The sequence below is a fragment of the Schistocerca serialis genome, chromosome 8, assembly GCF_023864345.2.
Source record: "Schistocerca serialis cubense isolate TAMUIC-IGC-003099 chromosome 8, iqSchSeri2.2, whole genome shotgun sequence".
Lineage (NCBI taxonomy): Eukaryota > Metazoa > Arthropoda > Insecta > Orthoptera > Acrididae > Schistocerca > Schistocerca serialis.
Window position 1 is genome coordinate 532,623,935 of NC_064645.1, and position 27,518 is coordinate 532,651,452.

The 27,518-nt window shown below is 44.3% G+C and overlaps 1 protein-coding gene across 1 annotated transcript in view; it reads right to left on the reverse strand.

Annotated features, from left to right (window-relative positions):
- Positions 1-1,538: 1,538 nt before the first annotated feature.
- LOC126416362 (uncharacterized) overlaps positions 1,539-27,518 on the reverse strand; it is a 42,026-nt gene continuing 16,046 nt past the window's right edge. The window contains exon 4 of the mRNA XM_050084042.1: positions 1,539-1,813. Coding sequence (XP_049939999.1) covers positions 1,715-1,813 — 99 coding nt within the window. The 3' untranslated portion in view covers positions 1,539-1,714. The remainder of the gene's footprint in view (positions 1,814-27,518) is intronic.

Genomic DNA, 27,518 nt, shown 5'->3' on the forward strand with positions numbered 1-27,518 from the left:
TGTACCAGTCTTCATAAGACATCCTGAACCATAGTAAAACGTAATTAAAATGATTAGTCCAGAATCTTATCGTTATAGATATTGCAAAAAATTATTTAAACTCTCATAATGTACTGCAGTTAACAGTAAAGTGGTTGCAAACTCTTGAGAGTAACTAAACATGTGACTTCGCAGGAACCACAAGAAATGCTAACATACGATAAAAGTAAACACAAACAATGGAATCTGTTTGCTTTGGACTTAGGAACACGTCTAAAGCACTATAATACTGCTATTATAACATTCACTGGCTGCTCTAATGAAAGGGAAAAATTACTTTCTTTCTTAAGCGAATTCCTGCGAAATCACAGGAATGAGAGATGTCGTTCTAACTTGTTAAATACCTAAGAACATTTCAGACTACGTCAGGAAGAACTGCTAAGTTTTCATTCAGTATCCTGAGAATATGTTTGGACTAAACGGTTTTATCATCAGAGTGAAGGAAAATTAAGCATGCACCTGTAAAACAGTTAATAGTGAAAAAATTTCTATTGTTATGAGTTTTTATGGTAGAGAGCTGCAGAATAGTTTGTATTGAACTTTTAATTATATCAGTTTTTTGTATTATTTAAAATATTTGCGAATATTTTAGCAGTAATTATCAAAATATGTTGAAATATAATTTGGTTTTGGTAGGACATTATGATAAAACAACTTTGCCGCACAACATTTTTTTAACCGTTTTCTCGTGAAGAATGACACTCCTTTTGAGTGCGCTATTTTGCAGGGCAGACTAGAAAATTAAAGAGAGTTTCAGCTCTGTACCACTAATTATTTTGAACTGGTAAACTTCAGATCATTCTGGGTTAATGCTAGCAGATAGCTGGTGCCGAAGATCTCCCGTTAAACATTTTTGCGAAGCTGACACTGAAGTTAACGTGCCGTAGAGAGGTATATTCACATGGAGCACCTGTTATTTCGCGAGAGCAAGCACTGTAGACAGTCACATTAGTTCAGCTACAACAACACAATCTCTTCCTGAGAACCCTTGATATTACGTCTATTAATACAAAGATACACTCGATATCACTTAATTGTTTGAAAATAGTGTTAATATATATTAGGCAGAAGTTTCTCTGCAGTTGTCAGAGAAGTCCGGATATCGAGATGCAGTGGCATAACTAAGTGCAGGATGTATCCGCTCAATTGTGTGCATAACTAGACTGCCAGAAAGTTGTAAGAAAGAGACAATGGTTGCCTCGCAATAGCAACGGACCGAAATGGATGAATTTTATCTGCCGTGTCAGCATGTTTAAGTGTCAACCATTGCAACGCTTTCACACTCGTGACTGTGGTCACCCAGAATGATATGAAGTGAAGGACAAATTACAGGAAAAAATGGAGAAAAAGAAAAGCAAAACAATGTAATCCTCGCTAGACATGCTTCCGTGTCGTCAATCGCGTGTCTGCTTCATTTTTAGGCCGTGTTGTTCAGTCTTTCTCCGAGAAGCACGATCTGGTGGGTTGTTTCGGACACTCTGCAGAGCCGCCAGGTTGAGTGTGGCCGCTCGGTGACACGTCGGAGCATACGCGCTTGCGGACAGGAAACCTAAATGGAAACGAAAATTTCCCCCGCAGGTACAGACGGGGGAGCGGACTGCGTGGCGGCGGGGAGACGGAGCGACCAGCCCAGCCCAGAGGCCGCGGGCTGCTGGGGTGTGGCAGCGGGCAGCGCCTATGTGGAGAGCGGCTTGTGCAGGCCGCCCAGCTGCTCCACCAGCGCCTCCTCGCTGCTCACAAACCGCTTCTGCGGAGGTCGCCGGCTCACCTCCTCCTGCGGGCACAGGGATGATACTTTTATTGTTTACCAGTCACCTACATTCGCAGCAACAGCCAAATTGACACACTTCAGCCACAGCATTGTAAAATTTGACAGCAAAATTTTGTTTTTACAAGGTAATGTAGCTGATGAAACGAAATGTCGTGTGGATAGGGCTTCCCGTCGGGTAGGCAGGTCGCCTGGTGCAGGTCTGTTGAGTTGACGCCACTTCGGGAATTGCGCGTCGATGGGTATGAAATGACAATGATGAAGACAACAGAATACGTAGTCCCTTAGCGGAGAAAATCTCCGACACAGCCGGGGATCGAATCCGGGCCCATTAGCATGGCATTCCGTCGCGCTGACCACTCAGCTATCGAAGCTGACAAGTGGTTGATGATGAAGATACTAAGGTGATGATGATATGATGTACTTCACATTGTTGTCAAGATTATACGCTGTTGTTGTTGTTGTAGTCTTCAGTCCTGAGACTGGTTTGATGCAGCTCTCCATGCTACTCTATACTGTGCAAGCTTCTTCACCTCCTAGTACTTACTGCAACCTACATCCTTCTGAATCTGCTTAGTGTATTCATCTCTTGGTCTCTCCCTATGATTTTTACCCTCCACGCTGCCCTCCAATACTAAATTGGTGACCCGTTCATGCCTCAGAACATGTTCTATCAACCGATCCCTTCTTCTAGTCAAGTTGTGCCACAAGTTTCTCTTCTCCCCAATTCTACTCAATACCTCCTCATTAGTTATGTGATCTACCCATCTAATATTCAGCATTCTTCTGTAGCACCACATTTCGAAAGCTTCTCTTCTCTTCTTGTCTAAACTATTTATCGTCCATGTTTCACTTCCATACATGGCTACACTCCATACAAATACTTTCCGGATCATCTTCCTGACACTTAATTCTATATTCGATGGTAACAAATTTCTCTTCTTCACAAACGCTTTCCTTGCCATTGCCAGTCTACATTTTATATTCTCTCTACTTCGACCATCATCAGTTACTTTGCTCCCCAAATAGCAGAACACCTTTACTACTTTAAGTGTCTCATTTCCTAATCTAATTCCCTCAGCATCACTCGATTTAATTCGACTACATTCCATTATCCTCGTTTTGCTTTTGTTGATGTTCATCTTATACCCTCCTTTCAAGACACTGTTCATTCCGTTCAACTGCTCTTCCAAGTCCTTTGCTGTCTCTGACAGCTATCTGATCGAAAGCACCCAACGCCAGTTGGTTGACGTTAACATCCGGTTTGTGATGTATATATGACGACTGACGCGAAGACTGAAAATTTGTACCAAGTCCAGGATTCGAACCTGGGACTCCTGCTCATTAGGCAGACTTGCTAACCACTACGTCCCCTGGCACAGCGGGTTTGTGCAACTGCACTACCATCACGCGCCTCCCTTCTCAGTCGAAATTCCCATTCACGCCTCAGCCCACTTGGTATTGACCCTAAATTCGAACAGCATTGCAGAAGCTCTCTCCATCTATATTGGAACGGCACCTCGGTATGGAACGAGTATACTGCCTGAAACCGAGGTTTAGGTACTTTAATAAAACTATATGTTTCCAGAGACCCTTTCATCTGTGTTGTATACATGCAGACTGAAGGGAGAAATGAAAATTTGTACCGAGGGCAAGATTCGTTCCACGGTGAGGCACTATTCCAGTACAGTTGAAGAGACTCTGCAATGCTTCTCTAGTTTAGGGAAAATACCAAGTGGGCTGAAGCGTTAATGGGAAATTGTATTGAGGAGGGAAGCGTACTAGCATCCGTCAGATGCCAGGGTGGTGTAGTGTCTAGCACATCTGCCTCGTAAGCAGGAGACCCGGCTTAACGTCCTGGACTTGGTACAAATTTTCATTCATCGTTTGCGTACAGTCCCCATAGATGTTTGAGACTTGGGAAGGTATCTGGAGCCGTATAGTTTCATTTGATTAAAGAACCTATGCCTGGGTTTCAGTCAGGATACCCCTTTCGTTTGATGCTGAGGTGCTATCCCAACAGAGTTAGAGAGCGTCTGCAGTGCTATTACAGATTAGAGGAAGTACCAAGCGGGCTGACGCGTGAATAGGAAATTGGACAGAGGAGGAAGGGGTGCTTGTGTAGTCAGTTCAGATGTGCAGAGCCACTGCGCAAGGGTGGAGTAATGGTTAGCGCCTCTGTCTAGTAAGCAGGAGACAGTTTCGAATCCTTGCCTTAGTGCAAAATTTCGTTCGTCGCTTCATTCTGCATATATACATCACAGATGTTTTAGATTGTAAAGGTCAGAAGGCACATACTTTCAGTATGCGATTTGCCCCCTCCCCCTTGCCTTTATGACGAACTCGGGTAACCTATTCTTCCTCAAGGTCTGACACGTGAGAAGGTATTGATTAGGACGTTCGGAACAGAATATAAGTCAACGTTGTGACTCATCCGAGAGGTGTTCTGCAGGGTTCACGACGTGAATCTGAGCAGGCCTGACCATTCGGGAATCTATTGCCCCACAGATGCTTCTGACGGGCTCCACTGTCATGCATCGTCTGCAGACTGTTTCTTTTCCGACCGGCTAAAAAAGCTCATCTTCTTGAATGCCTTGTCATCCTACGGTATCAAACGCGGACTTCATGTAACTACTTAGAAGGGCGAGGCGAATGAGGTGGGATGTGCAATAGAGCAGACGAACTGACGGCAAAGGGAAATGTCATAGAGAAATACACTCTGTGATGCCATCAACGTATTGGTATACGAAGCACCCGTGCCATGAGGGTTTTATACTACCATTGAGCGAATGAAATTCAATCATGGTCATTTTAAATAACATTTTCATCCTGTAGAACTGTTCGACTGCCCTTTCCGAACTTGTCAAGAAGAAGAAGAAGAGACGAACCATGTAATATTAAGATATCCCGATAAGACAGACAGGGTAGATGCGGCACTAAATCAACTGAGTGCTAGGCAAGGTACAAAGGCTCCCAATTCGTTACCACTCTTTTGGCAACAACAGACGTTACAGCGTATAAACTCATACACACAGCTGTAAAGGAATTAGGAGTGTTCATATAATCAGCCACGTCTAAACCAGGATCCTACAGGTATGGTAGGGTGGAGGAGCAGACGGGCAACAGGGAATCATTGGCGTGAACTGCCGCTGCCTGGAGGACGTACCCCAATACCCAAAACATCAGAAGAGAAATCGAACACATAAAGCCAGCTGTACTTCCACACAATTATTTAAAGTTTTTTGTAATTGACTTTTAATTAAATGTTGCACATAGATAAACCGAGTATATATATATATATATATATATATATATATATATATATATATATATACTCCGCAATCCACCATACGGTGCGTGGCGGAGGGTACCTCGTACCACAAGTGGCATCTTCTCTCCCTGTTCCACTCCCAAACAGAACGAGGGAAAAATGTCTGCCTATATGCCTCTGTACGAGCCTTAATCTCTCTTATCTGTGTGGTCTTTCCACGAAATGTAAGTTGGTGGCAGTAAAATTGTACTGGAGTCAGCTTCAAATGCTGGTTCTCTAAATTTCCTCAGTAGCGATTCACGAAAAGAATGCCTCCTTTCCTCTAGAGACTCCCACCCGAGTTCCTGAAGCATTTCCGTAACACTCGCGTGATCATCAAACCTACCAGTAACAAATCTAGCAGCCCGCCTCTGAATTGCTTCTATGTCCTCCCTCAATCCGACCTGATAGGGATCCCAAACGATCGAGCAGTACTCAAGAATAGGTCGTATTAGTGTTTTATAAGCGGTCTCCTTTACAGATGAACCACATCTTCCCAAAATTCTACCAATGAACCGAAGACGACTATCCGCCTTCCCCACAACTGCCATTACATGCTTGTCCCACTTCATATCGCTCTGCAGTGTTACGCCCAAATAATTAAACGACGTGACTGTGTCAAGCGCAACACTACTAATGGAGTATCCAAACATTGCAGGATTCTTTTTCCTATTCATCTGCATTAATTCATATTTATTTATTTTTAGAGTTAGCTGCCATGCTTTACACCACTCACAAATCCTGTCCAAGTCATCTTGTATCCTCCTACAGTCACTCAACGACGCCACCTTCCCGTACACCACAGCATCATCAGCAAACAGCCGCATGTTGCTATATATATATATATATATATATATATATATATATATATATATATATATATATATATATATATAAAGTTTTAAAAATATTTTATTTTAGAAAAACAATCAAAACCGACAGTTGCTACTCTCTGGTTGTATGGTCATGGAACCAAAAGGCAAAATGATTGAATAAATAAATAAATAAATTCTTCAAGCAGTACACAATTCTATAAACGCGTTCTTATGCTTCTGCGGTTAGTGTTACCTTCAGGGTAATTCAGGGAACACAGCTTACCACTGACACCTTCACAACAACACGTCCTCTCCCTTTGTCACAGTACAGGTACTGACCACTATTAGGTAGATGTCTCTAAGTCAACTGTTTAAACGTGGGTTGTCGGTTTTTCTTCTAGGACGATTTCAGAATTTTAAATTTCAAATGTCGTATAGGTAGGTTGTTACACTAGTCTCCTACGTCGTTTTTCGTATCAGTTTCGCGTTAAGACGGTCATATTATGACGATTTGAGTAGTAGTTACACATAAATTTAACTGCTAGTAAGCTTGTAATGGAGGGGTACGGAATGTAGACTTATGAAGTGTTCCTGCTGGTTTATCAGCTTCGTCGACTCTCCGAAAAGCCAACAGACAGCTAACGCGTGAGCTTTCCGTGGATCGCACGAGGCCAGCCATGCCCGTCTATCTGCCGTCTGTCAGTTCGGAAAATTGGTTTCTGGGCCCTCCGGACATACGGCGAGGCAATAAATCACAAGCCAAGTTCTCTGAGCAAGTGGCGCGTCGTCGAGGGAGACAGGCAGCGCCGCAGGCGGAAGGCAGCCGCAACACGCCCAACAGCCGAGCAGCTCTGCGCAAGTCTTCCAGACAACAGTTTATGCGTGTTATATCGTCTGCGAATACTCGCTATGAACCACATGGGGCTCAGGCAATTATTACTGCTAACCCGGGAAGAGTTAGAATTAACTCTAGGCGTGTCTTCGCTCAGCACTGAGTATTGCTTGCAAAGAAACTGTTCGGTACTGTCAAGTAGTATCGGCGGAACGATGCACGTGACGTGAGAAAGTGAGGAACATATTTGTTAACCATGGTTCGAGCTGCAGAATACAAAATGGAACTGGTGATGTAAAGAACACGTATGTATTCCATTTTCAGATCTTCAAAATTTTCGTTTACATATTATTACACATATTTACTTCTGATGTGATATGAAAAAAATAGTGTTTCTTTAGCATGCACCATACCAGGGTGTCAAATTCGTTGCAGAAGCTTTTTCACACCGTTACTCGCAAGCGACTTCCAATCAAACTGCGTGCCTATGGAGTATTGCCCCAAATGTGTGACTGTATTCGTAATTTCTTGTCAGAATGGTCACAGTTCGGGAAGTTATAGAGTAAAACAGAAGTGATATCTTGCGTTGTCCAAAGAAGTATTATGGAGCATTTGCTGTTCACAAGTTGTATAAGTAACTTAGGAGAGAAGCTGAGCAGCACGCCCCAGAAATAAAAAGCTGAAAACATCCCTGAACCAATATGAGCTCATTTAATGTAGAAGTTATACAGACAGGGAATGAAAGTTGACGAAGAAAGTATCTGTCGGGGCGGGGGGGGGGGGGGGGGGGGGGAAGGGGAAGGGTGTCACACATCGACACACGTCGATTAGTTCATCGACTTTGCCCTCAGACACACGCAAAAAGCTACGCCCTTTACAGGAAGATGACGTAAGTCATTAGATAGCGATATGCAAGTATACAGATGGCTGTAGTATCGCATACAATTATTAAACGGCAGTGCATTGTCGGAGCTGTCATTTGTACTCAAGTGATTCGAGTGGAAAGGTTTTCGATGTGATTATGGCCGCACGAAGCGAATTAACAGACTAGACTCAGAATGGTAGTTGGAGCTAGAAGCATGGGACATTCCATTTCGGAAATAGTTTGAGAACTGAATATTCCGAGATACACAGTATCAAGATTGTGGCGAGAATACCAAATTTCAGGCATTACCTCTCACCACGGACAACGCAGTGCCCGGCGGCCTCCACTTAACGGCCGGGAGCAGTAACCTTTTACGTATCATTGTCAGTGCTAACAGACAAGCAACACTGCGTGAAATAACCACAGAAATCAGTGCCGGACGTGCGAAGAACATATCTGTTAGGACAGTGCGATGAAATTTATCGTAAATGGGTTGTGGCAGCAGACGTCCTACGCGAGTGCCTTTGCTAATAGCATGACATCGCCTGCAGCGTCCCTCGTTCTTCAGATGGCTTGTGCCCATATCGGGACGTCAAACTAATTCCACATGGCTTTTGATACCGTTCCCACAAGCGAATTCTAATAAAATTGCGTGCCAATGGACTATCGCCTCAGTTATGCGATTGGATTCGGGATTTCTTGTCACAAAGGTCACAGTTCGGAAAGTCAACAAGTAAAACAGAAGTGATATCTGGCATTTGTCAAGAAAGTGTCACGAGCCCTCTGCTGTTCCTGATCTATATAAATGCAAAAATAAATAAATAAATAAATAAAATGAAAAAATTAAAAATAATAATCCCATTTCACTGTGGCAGGCGAGTCTACTGCACTAATCACTGCGGGGCCTCGCTCGTTAGGAAATGTTTGAAATTATGCTTAAAGTTTGTTGGAAGTCACTAAGTTCTCTCAATATTAAACACTGAATGAACAGAGTCTGGGTAATGTGCGCTACATTTCAGAAAGTAAACTCGTTTTCCACGCATCTTAATGTTTAGCACATCAATCTCCTCAACTATGTGTCGTACAGTGATACATTTTTGCATGTATGTTCAATAAGACGTGTAGATACTGTCTGCAGAGGCCGTTTCGAATAGAGTTTGTGCAACGAAGCCGCCCTGTGTGGCCGAGCGGTTCTAGGCGCTTCAGTCTGGAACCGCACGATCGCTACAGTCGCAGGTTCGAATCCTGCCTCGGGCATGGGTGTGTGTGATGTCCTTAGGTTAGTTAGGTTTAAGTAGTTCTAAGTTCTAGGGGACTGATGACCCCCGATATTAAGTCCCATAGTGCTCAGAGCCATTTGAACCATTTGTGCAACGAAGTCATGAGGTAAAACATCGTACCTGACGCTGAAGTTCTACTGAGCTCGATTTTAAGCAGAATCTAGTTTTTCACGCATCTAAATATGTATGACGTCATATCTCAAGAAATACGCTTATGTGCAGGTGTATTCAATGGCATATCTGCACAGTGGGTGCAAACTGTGTTGCGAATAAAGTATGTGGTAATGAAATAGTAAATTAAAACCTAACCTGTAATGTTAAAATGTTACTCCACGAACAGCGGAAATGTAGTAAGCCATTACGATTTTTCCTTTCGTCATTTTGTTGGCGGGTGTCAGAAAAAGTCTCATAAAGCTTTGAAATTACGTGTAAAGCTTGCTGGTGGTCGCAAAGTGCTCCCATTCTGAAATATTGTATGAATAAAATCCGGTTATTTGCGCACAGTCTGTTACGCTGCCTGAAGAGAAACACATAGTTTCTAACTGTAATACTTGTCGTATAGTGTTAAATTAACATGAGCTTGTGCCTCCTAATGAGTAGGTTATGACAACATTTTAAAAATTTAAGTTAGTCGATAATAATTTTTTTGTCCCTGGAAGGCGTTAGATAGGCCACCTGTAATTGGTGCTGGGTTCTGGATATCGGGATAATCGCACAAAATCAGTCGTATTGAACACCGAGCACCGAGATATGCGTATAAGGTGGGCAAATAAACATTAGCGATGCATCCTGGATTAAGTTTGGTCGGGTTCTCTTCACCGGCGATCGCAGAATTTGTGTGAAGCCTAATGATTGGTGTAGTAAAATATGTAAGTGACCGGGTACCAAGATACGTCTCATGTATGTAGTTCGACGGGTTTAGCAATGAAGTGAGGCAGTCACGTTCTGAGATCATGTGTTACCGTCGCACTCCTTTCTGCATCACCTAGAGCTGTGAAGTGTCTGAACAGTATCCACCAACAAACTTTTCAATCTGACAGTGAGCATTCACGCATGGCTACGTTCCTAAAATGGTTCAAATGGCTCTAAGCACTATGGGACTTAACATCTGAGGTCATCAGTGCCCTAGACTTAGAATCACTTAAACCTAACTGATCTAAGGACATCACACACATCCATGCCTGTGGAAGGATTCGAACCTGCGACCGTAGCAGCAGTGCGGTTCCGGACTGAAGTGCCTAGAACCATTCGGTCACAGCGGCCGGCCGTGGCCACGTCTCGAACAAATTTCTCCATTGGCAATGATCAATGAAATGTGATTGCTTGCGATATCTGCTGACGTTAATGCGATTCAGCTTGTTTGGGACCAGTTTGTACCAGTAATGCATGATCTCATCAACGGTTCTCATACACCATAGGTCCTAAGGAGGACAACGGTAGAAGAGTGGAACACGCTTGTGCAGAAATGTCTGTACCACACTGCAGACAGGGTGATGCTTTTTACAACGCATAGGGTGCAGCAACACGTTATCGACTGCAAACTAGGACAGACTTTGCTATCATAGATGTGCAAAGATGTTCACTTTCTAAAATATTGGCTTATTGTTTTCTTTTTTGAACCTTAGTAGGAACTTGGTAAATAGTGTATAGATCTAAGGTCCTTGATAGGTTTCCGAATGTATGTGACCGCAGAAGTCTATGCTCAGTTCACGCAACTCCAGAAAATTATGGGCGCGAACATGTCCGATATGTGTTGAATCAGGTCAGAGTAGCCAAATTTGGTACCCAAGACATAATGCGACTTCATCATGCCGATGAAACCGCTGTAGCACGATTTTGGCCTTGAGACACAAACCGTTATACTGTTGGAAGATGTCATCGTCTTCGGGGTAGGATAAAGCCTAAAGGGGTGTAGTAACGTTAAGCTATTCCACACCTGTCATGTTGCACTAGATTACTACTAGTAGTTCCGTGAAAACCCCAATGAACGTGCCTTTTAGCATGATACCGCTCCAGCCTTCCAGCGTCCTTGGGCAGTGTATATTTCGAGCAGGCATTCATCTGGAAGATGGCTAATCCGGACACAACTATCGACCTTGTGGAACAAGAAACTTGACTTGTGTCGGTGCTAGCACTTCTATAGATCCTCGCTCCAATCTCGATGAGCCCGTGCATACTACAATCGTAAATAATGATGTCGTTGTACCAACATGAGAACACGTAAGGGTCGTCCGCTGCCGAGGCGGTGCCAGCTGAACGATGTGCTCCGAAACATTTGTGGCTTTGCGTCTGTCGTCAGATTTGGCATAGATCGCCGCCTGTTCTGCTTTACACTGTGTGTAGGCCTCTGACTTTCAAGTTATGTGATGAGCCATGGACATGAAACACCTTGCTCAAAACAGTTGTTCGCGGACAGGTGACCGGCTTCACCGTTCCCGAGATCGTCGTTCACACGCAGTAACAATTTTGCCTTTGGCAGATTCGTTTATGTCAGCGGATTTCCCCATTTTCGGCATCACAAGCAGAATTACTCAACATTCATGTTCGATTCGTTTATATACTTTTCTTACGACGTCACACATCCGGCCACTACGGGGCATTCAGCAACAAGGTGGGCAGTGCAATTAATGATTTGATCAAATGAAACTATATGGTTCCACAGAAATTTTAAAGCCTCAAACATCTGTCATGTATACGAAGCGTGTTTTTTTAAGTAAGGTCCGTTTTGTTGTAGACACTAGTAACTCGAGCGCATACCGCAACGAACACGTGCGTCGTTTACCGGCATGCCTCAGGAACAACTGTGCTCAGTTTCAGCCCTGTAGCTAACCTGTACAGTTCTTTTCTGTACTTTCAAAATGTTTATCATCTCACCCGCCGCGTGTGAGGTTCGCTCAGTGACACGGTTTTTGTCAGTAAGGAACCAATCTGCTGCAGAAATCCATCGACAGATTTGCGAAGTGTACGGTGATACTGTTATGAGTGAAAGCAAAGTGCGTAAGTGGGTACGAGAATCCAAGTATGTCAGTGACAACGCCCATGATGAGGACCACTCCGGTCGCTCTTCTTTGATTACAGACGATTTGGTGGCTTCAGTTGAAGCGAGGATTCGTGAGAACAGGCGCTTCACAATAACAGGTCTCTCAAAGGAATTTCCTGACATGTCGAGATCAGTGCTTTACAATATTGTTTTTGAACACGTTAAGTTTAGGAAACGGTGCTCCCGTTGGGTCCCGAAACTCCTGACAGAGGACCACAAAAACCAAAGATTTGAGTGTGCGATGAAGTTCTGGACTCGTTACCATGAAGAAGCTGACTGCTTCTTGACTCAAGTCGTAACTGGAGGCGAAACATGGGTTTCGCATATCACGCCCGAATCGAAGCAACAGAACAGGGAATGGGGACACACACGCACATGCCTGTAAAGGTGAAGGCCAAACAAACTCTGTCCCAGCCCAAAATCATGGCTCCGGTGTTTTGGGATAGGCATGGTGTTTTTGGTGGTCCACTTCATGCAACGAGGAACCGCTATCAATGCAGAAGCATACCGCCAAACCCTAAGAAAGCTACGCAGAGCGATTAAAAACAAAAGACGCAACATGCTGATAAAGGGAATTGTCCTTCTCCATGACAGTGCAAGACCTTACACTGCAGGTCAGACCCGCGATTTATCGGACAGTTTGAGCTGGGAAGTCTTAGACCATCTACCCTACAGTCCTGACATTGCGCCGAGCGATTACCATCTGTTTCTCCACTTCAAACAACACCTCAGTGGCAACCGTTACAATGATGACGACGATGTGAAAACGGCAGTGAACTCTTGGTTATTGGAGCAGGTGGCAAGTATTTATGAAGAGGGTGTTTTATAATTGGTTGAGAGGTATGATACGTCTTTGAAGAAACTTGGCAACTATGTCGAAAAATAAAGTATGTACTTTCTGAAAATAAATTTACTTTTTTGAAATAACCTTTCATTGAGTACTTATGTTCAAACGGACCTTACTTAAGAAACACGCCTCGTATGTACAAACTGAAGTGACGAATGAAAATTTGTAGCAAGACTGGGATTCGAACCCAGATCTCCGAATCACTAGGCAGATATACTAACCACTACGCCCCCCTGGCGCAATGGCTTTGGAAAGCACGTAGATTACCCTAGCACGCCCACTTACTCAATCCTAATTCCCATTAAGCCACAGCCAACGTTGTATTCCCCGTAATGTCGAGCAGCATTGCAAAGCTCTCCAACTGCGCTGGAATAACATCTCATCAGTAACCGAAAGTGGAGATGCTACCTGAAACCCACGCGTGGATGCACAGCCTCTGCACTGCTGTTCAAGTTTTTGGGGAAATACCTAGAGGGCTGAGGCATGAATGGGGTTTGAGTTGAGAAGGGAGGAGCACTAGTGCAATCCATGCAGTTGTGCAAAACCACTGTGGCAGGGTGTCGTAGTGGTTAGCAGATTCGAATCTCTGTATTGGTAAAAATTTTCATCCGTCACTTCAGTTTACATATAGATTATGTTTTGGCTCATCAGCATATGTCATGGATTCATTCCCTGGTGCGTTAAATAGAAGCTACACCCGGTTATAAAATATGCATATGGTGTAATATACAATACTTCAGCCGTTCATTTTCAGTACAGGACGTAAGACGAATCACTGTAGTCGGGACAAGTCAGCGTGTCAAGTAATCGATGTACTAGCGTGGACTGCGCGGCTGTTTTGTGAATGAAGTTGTCTTTGGCAAGAGGGGTGGGGCTGTGACGACAGTAGCGCTTGAGGGCGTTGTCCGAGGGAGGGGTGCATATTTCGGTGGTGGTGGGGCGGTAGGAGGGAGCTTCATGTATGACACATGACGTATGACGCTCTCTGCGCAAGTCTGTGTGAATGATTTCCGGGCACGGTGCAGTCTACTGCTGTGTGTGTGTGTGTGTGTGTGTGTGTGTGTGTGTGTGTGACGGAGAGGCGCAGGACCAGGGGGTGGCGGATGGGGGCGCTGGCAAGCTGCCCAGAATTGCAGAGCGTCGGCGGCAGCGGGGAGTAAGGGGCGGGGGCGGTTTGACGTCAGCAGCGACGCGCCTCCGCCTCCGCTGGAGCCGCGGTCTTGTGAATGGATCCGCTGCAGCCCAGCTGCCCACGCGTCCAGACTCTGCAGCCAGCAGCCACCGGCTGCCCATTGATCTGCACAGAACTAGGAAAGCGACCTTCGCTCCTGACCAGCGTTACAGTGTATTGTGATAACGTTTTGGTATCCGACAGGCTACGTCGTACGTGAGACGGGGCTACAATACTCTTTGTGACGGCTGACCTCTATTCTCTCTCTAAGGGATTGCAGGGCATGCTGGCGTTTGTGAATGGAGTTCCCTTTCCAGAATGAATTTATCACTGTGCAGCGTAGTTCGAACATGTCTGGCAGACTGTGTGCCAGATGTGGATTCGAAACAGGCAGAAGTGCTCTTGCAGAATGCATTACCAACAGACGACTCTCGCTCCGCCCTCAGCGAGAACTGCGCTCTCGTGTTTTCCGAACGTAGCGGAAGCTGTCCTTGATACCGTCCTGGACTAACACTCTGGAAGAAATTGTGCTGCGGAGAAACTGTTTATCTATGAGAGCAAGTTGCGAACTGTGCTCGGATAGGTCAGCTGGTAGTAGCTTTCAGTTCCAGGCTACTAGGAAGTTTCGAAACAAAAATCATTGGGATTTAGCGTGACAGACTCATATTAGAAACATTCTCTTAGGCAATGGCTAAGACATTTTTCCACAGTTATTTTTTGTTTAGCAGAGCTGGTCCAGACAGGAACGTGGGCAAACTTCTGTGAAGTTTAGCAGAGAGACAGGCTCTACTGCCAGAAGTGAATCTTGATGGTGGACCATAAGTCGTGACTAGGTAATTCAGTGTCTAAGCCTATTCCCCGCAACAGACTTGGGTCTAGGTTATAGCCCTGGTCCGTTACAGAGTTTTAGACTGCCGCGAATTTCAAATTCCCTTTGTGATGAATACTAGGAACAATTTATACGCCTAATCCGACGCACAATGCCAAGGAAAAACTTGATCATTTTGGAAATGATTAACGTTCGTAGCTCAAAATGCACTTTCTTTTTTTTTCTTTTTTTTTTTTAAAAACCCATCGCTGAACACAGTGCACTACACACCACGTAGTTCCAGAGAGCACATTCCGTCTGTGAACCGTGAAACTCCTACACTTGCCCAATCAAACGACTCCCAGCTCGAGAAGAGATTATAATTTTCTGATACCTGGTTAATTGGTAGAGAACTTGTACAATATGAAGTATTTCTGGAAGGGAAATGTAGCCATGGGTTTGAATTTCAGTCCATCTACACCAGCGCCGGAGATTCACATGCCACCCGCAGATTTTGCAGAGAAGATGTACCAACCTGTGAGCTTCACGGCTCGGAACAAAATCGCAAGAGGCGCATCTGTTAGGCTGGTCACGAGGCTCCTCTTATTGCCGGAGGAGGTTCACAGTGTCTTTGGGTCTTCGTACAAAAAAGTGACGACAGATGCCACCGGTGCCTCAGTTGAAGTCAGTTCTTAGTTGGAGCGCGGCCGTAACTTCATCAGCGAGAGAGATGCCGCCGTTATGTACGAGTGTGCATGCTTCTTGCATCGGTAGCGCCTATTGACTGTGCGACTCGCTACAGTATTGTCAGTAACTCGTTTCCGTATGCTAATCTACAACAATTCCGACGTGAAGGAATAGCGCGAGTGCCAAATCGTAGGGGCGGGAACGCATCTTGTTTCTGGAATAGCAATGTAAACAGTCCCTGGCTGGACCAGTCTCCGTAGTTCTCACGACTATTAATATTTCAGATATTTTTCGGCGCACTCTATCTTAATTCGGTAGTTTGGCCATTCATCACAATGTCCGTTAATTTTTCTGCAGGAAGACTAGTTCTAGCCAGTTTCTTTGCATAATTTCTGGGTAGTAATCGTTATTTTTTCTAACGGGCTACTAACTCATGTGTTGTGTTGTTTTAGAACAATATGCAACGTTTTACCAGATCTGTTAGTTTTTCTTTGAGGTGCGGTTTCTACCTGTTATCACATTTTACAATCACATCCTAGACGTGATGAATCCTGATACCGGGGTCGGTTGGGATGGCAGCAGAACCGCAGATTAGGCTTGCGGGCTCAACATCGCCACTTCATTAGGGGAACAGACAGCCAATTTTATAATTGCTGATATACTTTCAGTTAATCTCATCGAAATGGCTCTGAGCACTACGGGACTTAACGTCTGAGGTCATCAGTCCCCTAGAACTTAGAACTACTTAAACCTAACTTATTTAAGGACATCACACACATTCATGCCCGAGGCAGGATTCGAACCTGCGACCTTAGCGGTCGCGCGGTTCCAGACTGTAGCGCCTAGAACCGCTCGGCCACCCCGGCCTGCTTAATCTCATCATCTCACGACATCTGAAGAAGCGTTGCAGCCATAACGCAGCAAATTAATGTTTGTACCATGGTGCACCTGCCTATTATCGTGTAGGCCTCCGCGAGCACACAGAAGTGCCGTAACATGACATGGCATGGACTTGACTAATGTCTGAGATAGTGCTGGAGGGAATTGACACTATGAATCCTGTAGGGGTGTCCATAAATGAATAAGAGTACGAGGGTGGAGATCTCTTCAGAACAGCACGTTGCAAAGCATCCCAAATATCCTCAATAATGTTCGTGTGTAGGGGAGACTGGTGGCTAGCGGAAGTGTTTAAACTCAGAATAGTTTTCCTGGAACCAATCTGCAGCAATTATGGACGTGTAGGGTGTCGCATTGTCCTGCTGGAACTGCCCAAGTTCGTCGGAATGCACAATAAACACGAATGGAGGCAAGTGATCAGACAGGATGCTCACGAACGTGTCACTTGTCAGAGGCGTATCTAGACGTATTAGGGGTCCCATATCACTCCAACTGCACACTACCCGCTCCAATATAGAGCCGCTACCAGCTTCAACAGTCTCCTGCTGACATGCAGCGTCTATGGATTCGACCAGGCAACATGTTTCCATTCATCAACTGTCCAATGCCGGTGTTGACTGGCCAGGTGAGGCTTAAAGCTTTGTGTCGTGCTGTCATTAAGGGTGCACGAGTGGGTCTTCGTCTTCGAAAGCTCATATCGATGATATTTCGTGGAATATTTTGCATGCTGCCACTTGTTGATGGCCCAGTATTGAAATATGCAGCAATCTGCGGAATGGTTGCACTTCTGTCACGTTGAAAGCCTCTCTTCAGTCGTCGTTCGTCCCGTTTTTGCGGGATCTTTTTCCCGCCGCAGCGATGTCGGAGATTTGATGTTTTACCGGATTCCTGATATTCACGGAACACTTGTGAAATGTTCACACGGGAAAAATCCCCACTTCACCGCTACCTTGGAGATGCTGTGTCCATCGCTCGTGCGCCGACTTCAACACCACATTCAAACTCACTTAAAACCTTGATTACCTGGAATTGTAGCAGCGGCAACCTATCTAACAACTGCACCAGATAGTTGTTGTCTTATATAGGCTTTGCCTACCGCAGCACCGCGCTGCTCCAGCGCTCATTTAGTGCACAATATGCGTCCATTCCAGAGGCGACAACACAGTAGAAAGGGGCGTTTCGCGTTTTCCGTTCAACCCGATGCAAGTCAGTCAGCTCTGCATTCAGTATTTTACGGACTATAAGATGCACTTTCTTGTTTCGAAAATTGCATCCGAAATGCAGGCGTTTCTTATGCTCGACATAAATGTAAAGGTGTCCAATGTTTCATTTAAAATTCCGGCCAGTCTTAAAAAAGGCGATATTTTGATGCCACGTTAAACTCTATTTGGCATCATTGGATTCAACTGACAGCAGCAATGCACCGATGAGACGAACATGAGTTGTGGGATTCACAAACTTGCTAACACTACCTCCCTCCCGTCCCATCCTCACAAACCCAGAAGATTCTCTAGCCTGTGATGAGTCATTGCAGTCTACAGTGCCTGTGAACTTGAATTGAAAGTGATTTGTGTTATCGGTAACAGTACAATGTTTTTGGTTCAAATGGTTCAAATGGCTCTGAGCACTATGGGACTCAACTGCTGAGGTCATTAGTCCCCTAGAACTTAGAACTAGTTAAACCTAACTAACCTAAGGACATCACAAACATCCATGCCCGAGGCAGGATTCGAACCTGCGACCGTAGCGGTCTTGCGGTTCCAGACTGCAGCGCCTTTAACCGCACGGCCACTTCGGCCGGCCTACAATGTTTTTGTCAGTAGCTAGTTTCGAAACGGAGAAAAGACAGATATTCATATGATGCGGGCTATAAAGTCAAAGTAATAGCATAAGCAGAAGACAATGAAAACAGAGCAGCTGAGCGGCATTTAGGCCATGCACCAAAAGGAAAAAAAAAAACATTCGCAATTGGTGGGCTGGTAAAGAGGAACTGAAAGAATTGGGGAAGACTAATTATGTAGCTAGAGAACTGAATGAAAACTGACTAAAACTAGAAGATGACGTATTGAAATGGATTCAAGAACACCGTCAAAATGGCACTATAACAGATATAAAAATGATTCAAATAAACGCTCGTAAGCAGACTTCTGCGAACCAAAACTAAAATATCTCAGTAAATACCACAAGGGTATGAAAAGAATATATCCTCCTCCCATCATTTTATTACCGGTGTTCAATACCGAAGGCAACCAGTGTGGAACAAGTCCGGTAATGAATATGGACGAAATCCTCTGATATTTGAAGTGGCGTGTACCAGAACTGGTACCTTGATAAGTGCTAGACGTGTAACTATAAAAACAAGTGGACATGAAGAAATGCTCTATACTGTTGTCCTTTCATGTTGTGCTGACGGTACTAAACTTAGTCCAGTGATCATCTTGAAGCGCAAAACAAAGCCAAAACCTTCTGAAATACCGTCAGTTATTGTTCACGAACATTACAAGAGTTGGATGGACGAGGCTGGTATGAAATTATGGATTAACAGAGTGTGTGCTAGATCAGTTTAGTAGTCATTTGAAAAATTCTGTGGAAGACCAATTGAGACAGGGAAATATAGAGCTTGCTGTTTTGCGGGATGACTTACGTAACAATTGCAAGCTTTTGGAGCCGGCCGGAGTGGCCGAGTGGTTCTAGGTACTACAGTGTGGAACCGCGCGACGGATACGGTCGCAGGTTTGAATCCTGCCTTTGGCATGGATGTGTGTGATGTCCTTAGGTTAGTTAGGTTTAAGTAGTTCTAAGTTCTAGGAGACTGATGGCCTCAGAAGTTAAGTCCCATAGTGCTCAGAGCCATTTGAACCATTTTTGTGCAAGCTCTTGATGTCTCGATGAATAAACCATTTAGTTTGTGTATGAGACAGGAATGTATCAAGTGGATTATGAATGAAACCCAGCATGAATTCACGCCGAAGGCAACTTTAAAACGAGCTACAATCAAACAATTGTGTCAGTGGAAAACATAGTTGTGGTCTAGTGTGAGAGAAGGCAGTATTGTTAAATCTTTCAAGAATTGAGTCATCAGTAACGTTCTCAATGGCAGTGAAGGCTATCTTATATAGGAAGAGGACAACGATGACGACGAAGAGGAAGAAGAAGAGCAAAAAAGAAAGTTCAGTCGACGATTTTCAGGGATTTTAAAGGTCAGTCCGGTTTTACTGATTAAGATTTTTTTTTTTTTTTTTTTGTACTGTGGCTTTGCAATCTAATAATGAAAATGAAAAAAATCTTCATTTTTAAAAATATTACTTAAAAATTAAAGTTCCTTTTACAGTCGGTAGTGACTTATCGTCCGTAAAAAACGGTAAGGGTACTTCTTATCAATGAGATGCTTCAACACTGAATCGTCCTTGAGGGTCGCAACGATCTTGAATTGGACCATAGGTCTCCAAAATCACTAATTCTCGTGATTTCTTTTAGTGGACTGTGAAAGGAGCAGTGTGAGTACCTCCGATTTCAATACATTTTGATGACCAGCACCATCGCATAACAAGAGCAGTGCATGCGGTAATTCCAGACATGCTCGCAAAAGTATGGGATTTACACATCTTTAAATGTTGGCATAAAATGGAAAGATAACAGGCTAATGAAGGAGATGCATTCAAAGCAAGAAATGAAACTATAGCAAGGAGTGGGGAGACGGAAGAGATGTATATTGGAAGGCTTATAAGACAAGGATTCTGGCTGTCACCGAAGTTATTTAACTTATAGTGTGTGGTTGTAATTAGCTTTCACTACTTGAGTTAGTGCTGACGGGAAACGGTTTACCGTATCGGTACGCAGCTATGTGGGAATGATGTTGAGACAGTGCGCAGCAGGATTTGCGGTGTTGGTTGTGTTAGTGCCATGACATGCAGTTAGGTGTCGGTAGTGGTAAGGCGACGTAGGACTGAACAAGCGTCAGTGTGTGCTACAGTTGCAGATCGTAAACATGAATCTGGACTAAGCGAGCAGGCATTTGCGTGTAATTTTTTTTTAATGAAAACAACAGCAGTAATACTGCTGGTCTTCGCGAGAATCATTCAATGAAAGGAATACGGGGAAGTTGTCTTTCCGCACCAGTGTTGAAGAACATGATTCAGAAGTTCGAATTAACTGACGATCTGGGAAATGGTCTTGGGAGATTCCGACGGCCAATTGTGCTACAAATTGTTTGAGAAGTTACTGTCGCCATGGCTGAGAATGCTGGACGCAGTGTGCGATGCTCGGGCAGTAGACGAACTGAGCCATGACAGCTGAACATTTCATGGTCCACTGTTCGAAAAGTGTTACAAACTGTTATGAAATGGTATATGTAGTGCGATTACACGCTGTCGTGGATGAAGATGGTCGTCACACTGAGTAACGTTTGTAACCTGAAAAGTAAACGTGGTACGCTGTTAACAAATGCTACTCTCTCATGGGGAGATTAAAAATTGTTTCTCTCAAATCTTTCCACAAAGTTTTATAGTCCTACGACCATCCATTATTCATGGGGGCCCTCTGAAGCAGCGAAAGTTTAGTTATAACCACCATCGACATAGGGGAGAACTAATAGCTAAGGCCATATAGGATGCAAGAAGCACTGTAATTGGAGTGATGAAGCAGAACCGGCGGAATCAGAGGAAGACCTACAATATATGTTGAATAATATTGCAAGAAGACACGAAGAGTATGGAATGAACATAAACAGGGGAAACACAAAAGTGATGATAATAAGCAAGTAGCAATTTCCAGTTAACATTTTCTTAGACGAAAATATGATGGAACAAGTAAAATACTTTCGGTATCTGGAAAGTTTAATGACATCAAACGGAAGCTGTGCAGTAGAAATAAGGAGAAGGAAATCTACGGGAAACAAAGAATTTGAAAGTGTGAAGCAGTTACTAACTTTTGGAACAATTGCAATGGATCTGAGGAAAAGATCTGTCAAATGTAATGTTATACAGTAGAGAATCAACGACAGTTAAAAAGAAAGAAGAAAGATATTTAGAAAGATTTAAAAGTGGCTGTGGACAAGAATGCTTAAGGTCAAGCGGACTGACAGAGTTAAGAATGAATAAGTAATGAAGAAAATAGGGGAAAAATAAAATTATCTGAATTGATCAGAAAGAGGAGAAAAATCTTGTCTGCGACATACAACGCATATATTGCAACATATACTGCAACAACGAAGTACTGAGGGAAAGTCAAAGGAATCAGAGGAAGGCGCAAGAAGGGAATTAGAAAGATCGATGACGATAGAAAAAGACGAACATTCAAACAGACGAAGGAAGATTCTCAGAACAGAACTCGATGGACAGCTCCCAGTTGAAACCTTCCAAAGACAGGTACATTAAAGAAGGAGAAACCAGCAATGATAATTATTACCGCAAGGCGGAGGCCGCTAATTGAGCTTTCTAATGATCAAAAAGGGACCGAAATTCATATTTTCGCTAGAGTCCGCAGTTTTCAAATTATTCAAGACAAACGTACATCCAAACGCTTTTATCCTGAATAACTCGATAACCAAGGCCTCCAACGAAAATTTATCCTGCTAACTAGAGTAAATTTCATACCGAAAGTTCTTGTAAATGTTTACTGTATGGCTAAAAGTGAGCATGTAGTGAGCGAGACATTGTGAAAATCTCAAGCGTCGTTTTTGAAGACATTGTAGGCTGCATAAATGCTATCGATAGCGGCAGCTGATTCACCCTTTATAATCCTTTGCGACTGAACTCAGCATAGCCAACTGTGTAGCGAGTAGTGGTGTGCTGGGCTGGTGTGAGCTACCGGTGCGCTGCGTCCTGCGTTGACCACGCGCGGTCAGACACAGGAGGGAGAGGGTGGTGTGGTCAGGTCAGGACCACGCCGTGCGTCCGCCCCCGCACGGCGAGGTGTTCCGCATTGCGGCAGCCAGGCACAGCACAGCACGACACTCGCGCACGCCCACGCAGCACCGCTGGCCGGCCACCTGCCGCCGTAGGGGGCGGGGGAGGGGGGAGAGGGAAGGGGGCGCACTGCGGCTAGTGCGTTCACTGTAGGAGGTCAACACCACACAGCTGTTACGCTCCACTTGTAGAATACTTTCACTGACCCTCGTAATGCGACTGTGGACTGCGTACGGGTACAGATGGACACATTAAACAGCGCAACACACGGCAAGCTGCACCTAGAAACTGAATTTTTCTAGTTGCCTCTCATGGCATCAATAAATTTGAAGAATGGCACAGTTTCTACCAAGCTGTTGCTTTTAACATACACTAATGGCCATTAAAATAGCTACGCCACGAAGATGACGTGCTACAGACGTGAAATTTAATCGATAGGAAGAAGCTGCTGTGATATGTAAATGATTAGTTTTTCAGAGCTTTCACACAAGGTTGGCGCCGGTGGCGACACCTACAACATGCTGACATGAGGAAAGTTTCCAACCGATTTGTCATACACAAACAGCAGTTGACCGGCGTTGCCTGGTGAAACGTTGTTGTGATATCTCGTGTAAGGAGGAGAAATGCGTACCATCATGTTTCCGACTTTGATAAAGGTCGGATTGTACCCTTTCGCGATTGCGGTTTGTCGTATCGCGACATTGCTGGTCGGGTTGGTCGAGATCCAATGACTGTTAGCAGAATATGGAATCGGTGGGCTCAGGAGGGTAATACGGAACGCCGTGCTAGATCCCAACGGCCTCGTATTACTAGCAGTCGAGATGACAGGCATCTTATCCGCATGGCTGTAACGGATCGTGCAGCCACGTCTCGATCCCTGAGTCAACAGACGGGGACGTTTGCAAGACAACAACCATCTGCACGAAGAGTTCGACAAGGTTTGCAGCAGCATGGACTATCAGCTCGGAGACCATGGCTGCAGTTACCCCTGACGTTGCATCACGGACAGGAGCGCCTGCGATGGTGTACTCAACGACGAACCTGGGTGCACGAATGACAAAACGTCATTATTTCGGATGAATGCAGGTTCTGTTTACAGCATCACGATGGTCGCATCCCTGTTTGGCGACATCGCGGTGAACGCACATGGGAAGCGTGTATTCGTCATCGCCATACTGGCGTATCAGCCGGCGTGATGGTGTGGGGTGCCATTGGCTACGAGTCTCGGTCACCTCTTTTTCCCGTTGACGGCACTTTGAACAGTTGACGTTACAATTCAGATGTGTTACGACCCGTGGCTCTACCCCTTATTCGATCCCTGCGAAACCGTACATTTCAACAGGATAATGCACGACCGCATGTTGCAGGTAATGTACGGGCCTTTCTGGATACAGAAAATGTTCGACTGCTGCGCTGGCCAGCACATTCTCCAGATCCCTCACCAATTGAAAACGTCTGGTCAATGGTGGCCGAGCAACAAGCCCGTCACAATACGCCAGTCACTACTCTTGATGAATTGTGGTATCGTGTTGAAGCTGCATGGGCAGCTGTACCTGTACACGCCATCCAAGCTCTGACTCAATGCCCAGGCGTATCTAGGCCGTTATTACGGCCAGAGGTGGTTGTTCTGGGTACTGATTTCACAGGATCTATGCACTCAAATAGCGTGAAAATGTAATAACATGTCAGTTCCAGTTAATATATTTGTCCGATGAATACGCATTTATCATCTGCATTTTTTCTTGGTGTAGCAATTTTAATGGCCAGTAGTGTATTAAGTGCGTGAAATAAGTAATGCAACACTTATTCTTTTCTCGGCCAGTTTTGGTTGAAAAAATGCGGAATCTGTTGTGATGCATTGTGAAACATTCCCGCTTCAGTCCCTGTAGCTTCGTGATGTTCCTACAGCTGGCGGAGCGTTAGGTAGCCTTCAGAATGACATCTGTAGCGGAGGTGCGTTCCAACCAGAAAGCAAAAACTGAGTTTCCTTTGGAGGAAAACGAGAGCATCAGAAATACTCATAGGCCCTTGCACAATCTCTACGTAGACCTGGCAGTGAACAAAAGCATGGTGAGCCGTTGGGAGGGGCTTCTGTCATCATCGTAACAAGTTCACGCGAACCTGTTTAATCTCCCGCGTGCCGGCCGGCCGGACATAGTTGTACCGCCTACAGCGTTGCAACGTGCGGACACTCTCATTCGTGGTGGTAGATGGATCAGAATCTAACATCTTGCTACACAACAGGACGTCTCTGACGGTAGTGCTGACACACTCGTCCACGTGTTGGGGTACTCAAAAGCGTGTGCCCGCTTGGTTCCCCGCCGCCTAACAGAAGATCATAAAGAGCAACGAAGGACCATCTATGAGGAATTGTTTTCATGTTAAGTGTATTGCGCCACCCTAAGGAAATTGGAGAAACGACATCAAAGTGTTCCTCGTCACAAAAACACAAACTAACTTCTCGTTCCTCGTGACGATCTGCACGCCAGAGAGGAGCTCACAAAACTTTAATGGACTCTTCTTTCTCATCCACCCTACAGTCCAGATCTCGTGCCTTCAACTTTCCACCTGTTTGGCCCAATGAGGGATGGGCTCCGCTAGAAATAGCACGGGGATTAGTTTATTGGAATTCTGAAGAAAAACAACTTGCTTCTAGAAAAAGAAGTGTTGCGTTACTTACTGAACGCCCATCGAAGTACTTTACTGAACACTACTAGTTAGTTTGAAACTTCCGCCATTTTAATTGCATCTATAAAAATAATAACGCACTAGAATTGGAAAGCTGTCTCTTTAATCGCCACTTTCAATAGTCCAAAACTGTTTTATGTCTTCTATGCAGAGTGTCCCAGGAGCAATGGTCAATATTCAGGGATACAAAAGAAACGACCATTCGAAGCAAAAATTCTCGTAATCATGGGCTCTAAAGGAGCTACTAGAACTTCTTTATTTTGGGTACTGTAAAGAGATATCTTCTACTACAAGTTATTTGTTTTCCATACTTTGAGAGGTGGTTGTATGTACTAAAACAAGAAAGAAAAGTGCAATAAATATGGCCAGTAAAGTGCATGAAACACATTTCTTCTACTGTTTAAGCCCGTACCGTTCTTAAGGTACGCATTTTAGTATTCCACGCTCAGTAGACCAGTTTTCTTATTTTGGTCGGTACTGTCTCTTCCCAAAACATGGAAGGCAAAAGCTTGCAGGTGAACAGATTAATTTCGCAGTATTGAAGATGAAGATGTGCTCATAGCTCTTAAGTTACGCATTTTAGAGCTCATGAAAACTGCGTTGTCTTGGAATGATCGTTCCTGTCATAACCCTGAATATTAACCATTCCTACCGGCACGCCCTGTTTTTCAATTACACTCTAAGAAGAAGAAGGAAAAAAAGAAAAAGAAAGATGCACCAGAAATTATCTGAATGAGACGTAGATCGGAAGATGTGATATACACGTAGAGACAAATAATTGCTATTCCAGAAAAATTGGATGAGTTGTTCAAGAGAAAGAGCTTCACAAACTGAGTAAGCCAATAACGTGACACTGACTGACAAAGCTGTTGGACGTCCTCCTGAAGGATATCGTACCAAATTCTGTCCAACTGGCGCGTTATATCGTCAAAATCACGAGATGTTTGGAGGGTCCTACCAATAACGCTGCACACTCTCGCATGGGGAGAGACCCGGGGACGTTTCTGGCCAAGGTAGAGTTTATCAAGAACGAAGACGTGCTTTGAGGGTGCCACGGATGACGACCAAAGAAGCACTGCTGCGATGAGAAATGGTATCAAAGACCATCACTGCTGGTTTCGGACCGAGTGGCGGGCTTCAGGGAGGTTAGTGTTCCACTGCTGTACGGAGTATCTCCAGATACGTCCGGCCTGGAGTGTAATTGGAGTAAGATTGTCCCCATCGATGAGTCCCGATTCGAACTTAGCCCCGCTGACCAGCGAGGAGCAATGGCTGAGGTCTCATTTCTTTTCATAGCATGACATCTTTGTTTGTCTATACATAAAGGGTGTATAAGTTTAAGTATTCATGTTTTTAGAATGATGCTACCACACGTTACTTCTTGCGACTGCAGCGATAAATGTGTTATTGACATCCATCTCGCAGTTTCAATTCTCACTGGCCATTGGCCAAAGAATTAAACACTATGGAAAAAGACACCGAGCTTCACCGGGAAAACCGCCAGCAGTGGTTATGAGTGAGTGCCGCATTTTTAGCTGTATCATTGTTCAATTTGTATGTGAATGTATACTTTCAACTCAGCCTTCCATCCGGCTGACAGCGTTGAAATTCCACGACGTTTCAACTTTCATAGAAACTCATAGAAACGTCGCAGAATTTCGACGCAACTACCCAGATGTAAGCGTGAGAAAATTCCGGTAGCAATATTAAATTTTATTGCAAATTTCTGTGAAGTTCATATGGACTCTTCCATATTTAACCTGTCCTATCCACTGTCCTAGTTTCTCTATTTTTTTAATTAAAAATGAAATTCCTCCAGCTGTATTTAAGATTTTGTATTTACTTCGCTACTAGTTTCGACGTTGCGTCAACGCCATCTTCAGGCCCTTACACTTTGATGAAATCAGTTGTGTGTGGCTCAGTCTAGTAGCCCGCGGTGAGACCAACACGTGCTCCACATGGATGGCGGGCAGTAACTTTCTCTTTACCTGGTTAGCATCAGAACCACGTTGCTGTTACAACTGTCAAAAAAACTTAATAATTTTATTTCATCTCATTCCACAGAAATATCATTTAAAAGTTAATTAAGTGTTACTGGATTGCAGTTTCGCAACTATTCATTTGTTCAGTTCTGTAGTTACTTAATTACAACAAAACACTGTAATTAAACGATACTTTCATGTCCAGTTTTAGTGAAGCATCTTTCATTATATAAGGCCTGGCAGAGTCAAGAATGTGGAATTCGGATCTTAATTTTTGATATAACCTTTATCTGTGTAGATTCAAATGGTTCAAACGGTTCTACGTACTGTGGGACTTAAGATCTGCGGTCATCAGTCCCCCAAACTTAGAACTACTTAAACCTAACTAACTTAAGGACATCACACACATCCATGCCCGAGGCAGGCTTCGAATCTGCGACCGTAGCAGCCGCGTAGTTCAGGACTGAAGTGCCTAGAACCGCTCGGCCACCGCGGCCGGCGTATCTGTCTAGATCGCGAGTTTATAAAATGATATGACCGGTTTCTATTGTGCCATATATTATCTTCGGATCATAAACTGTTT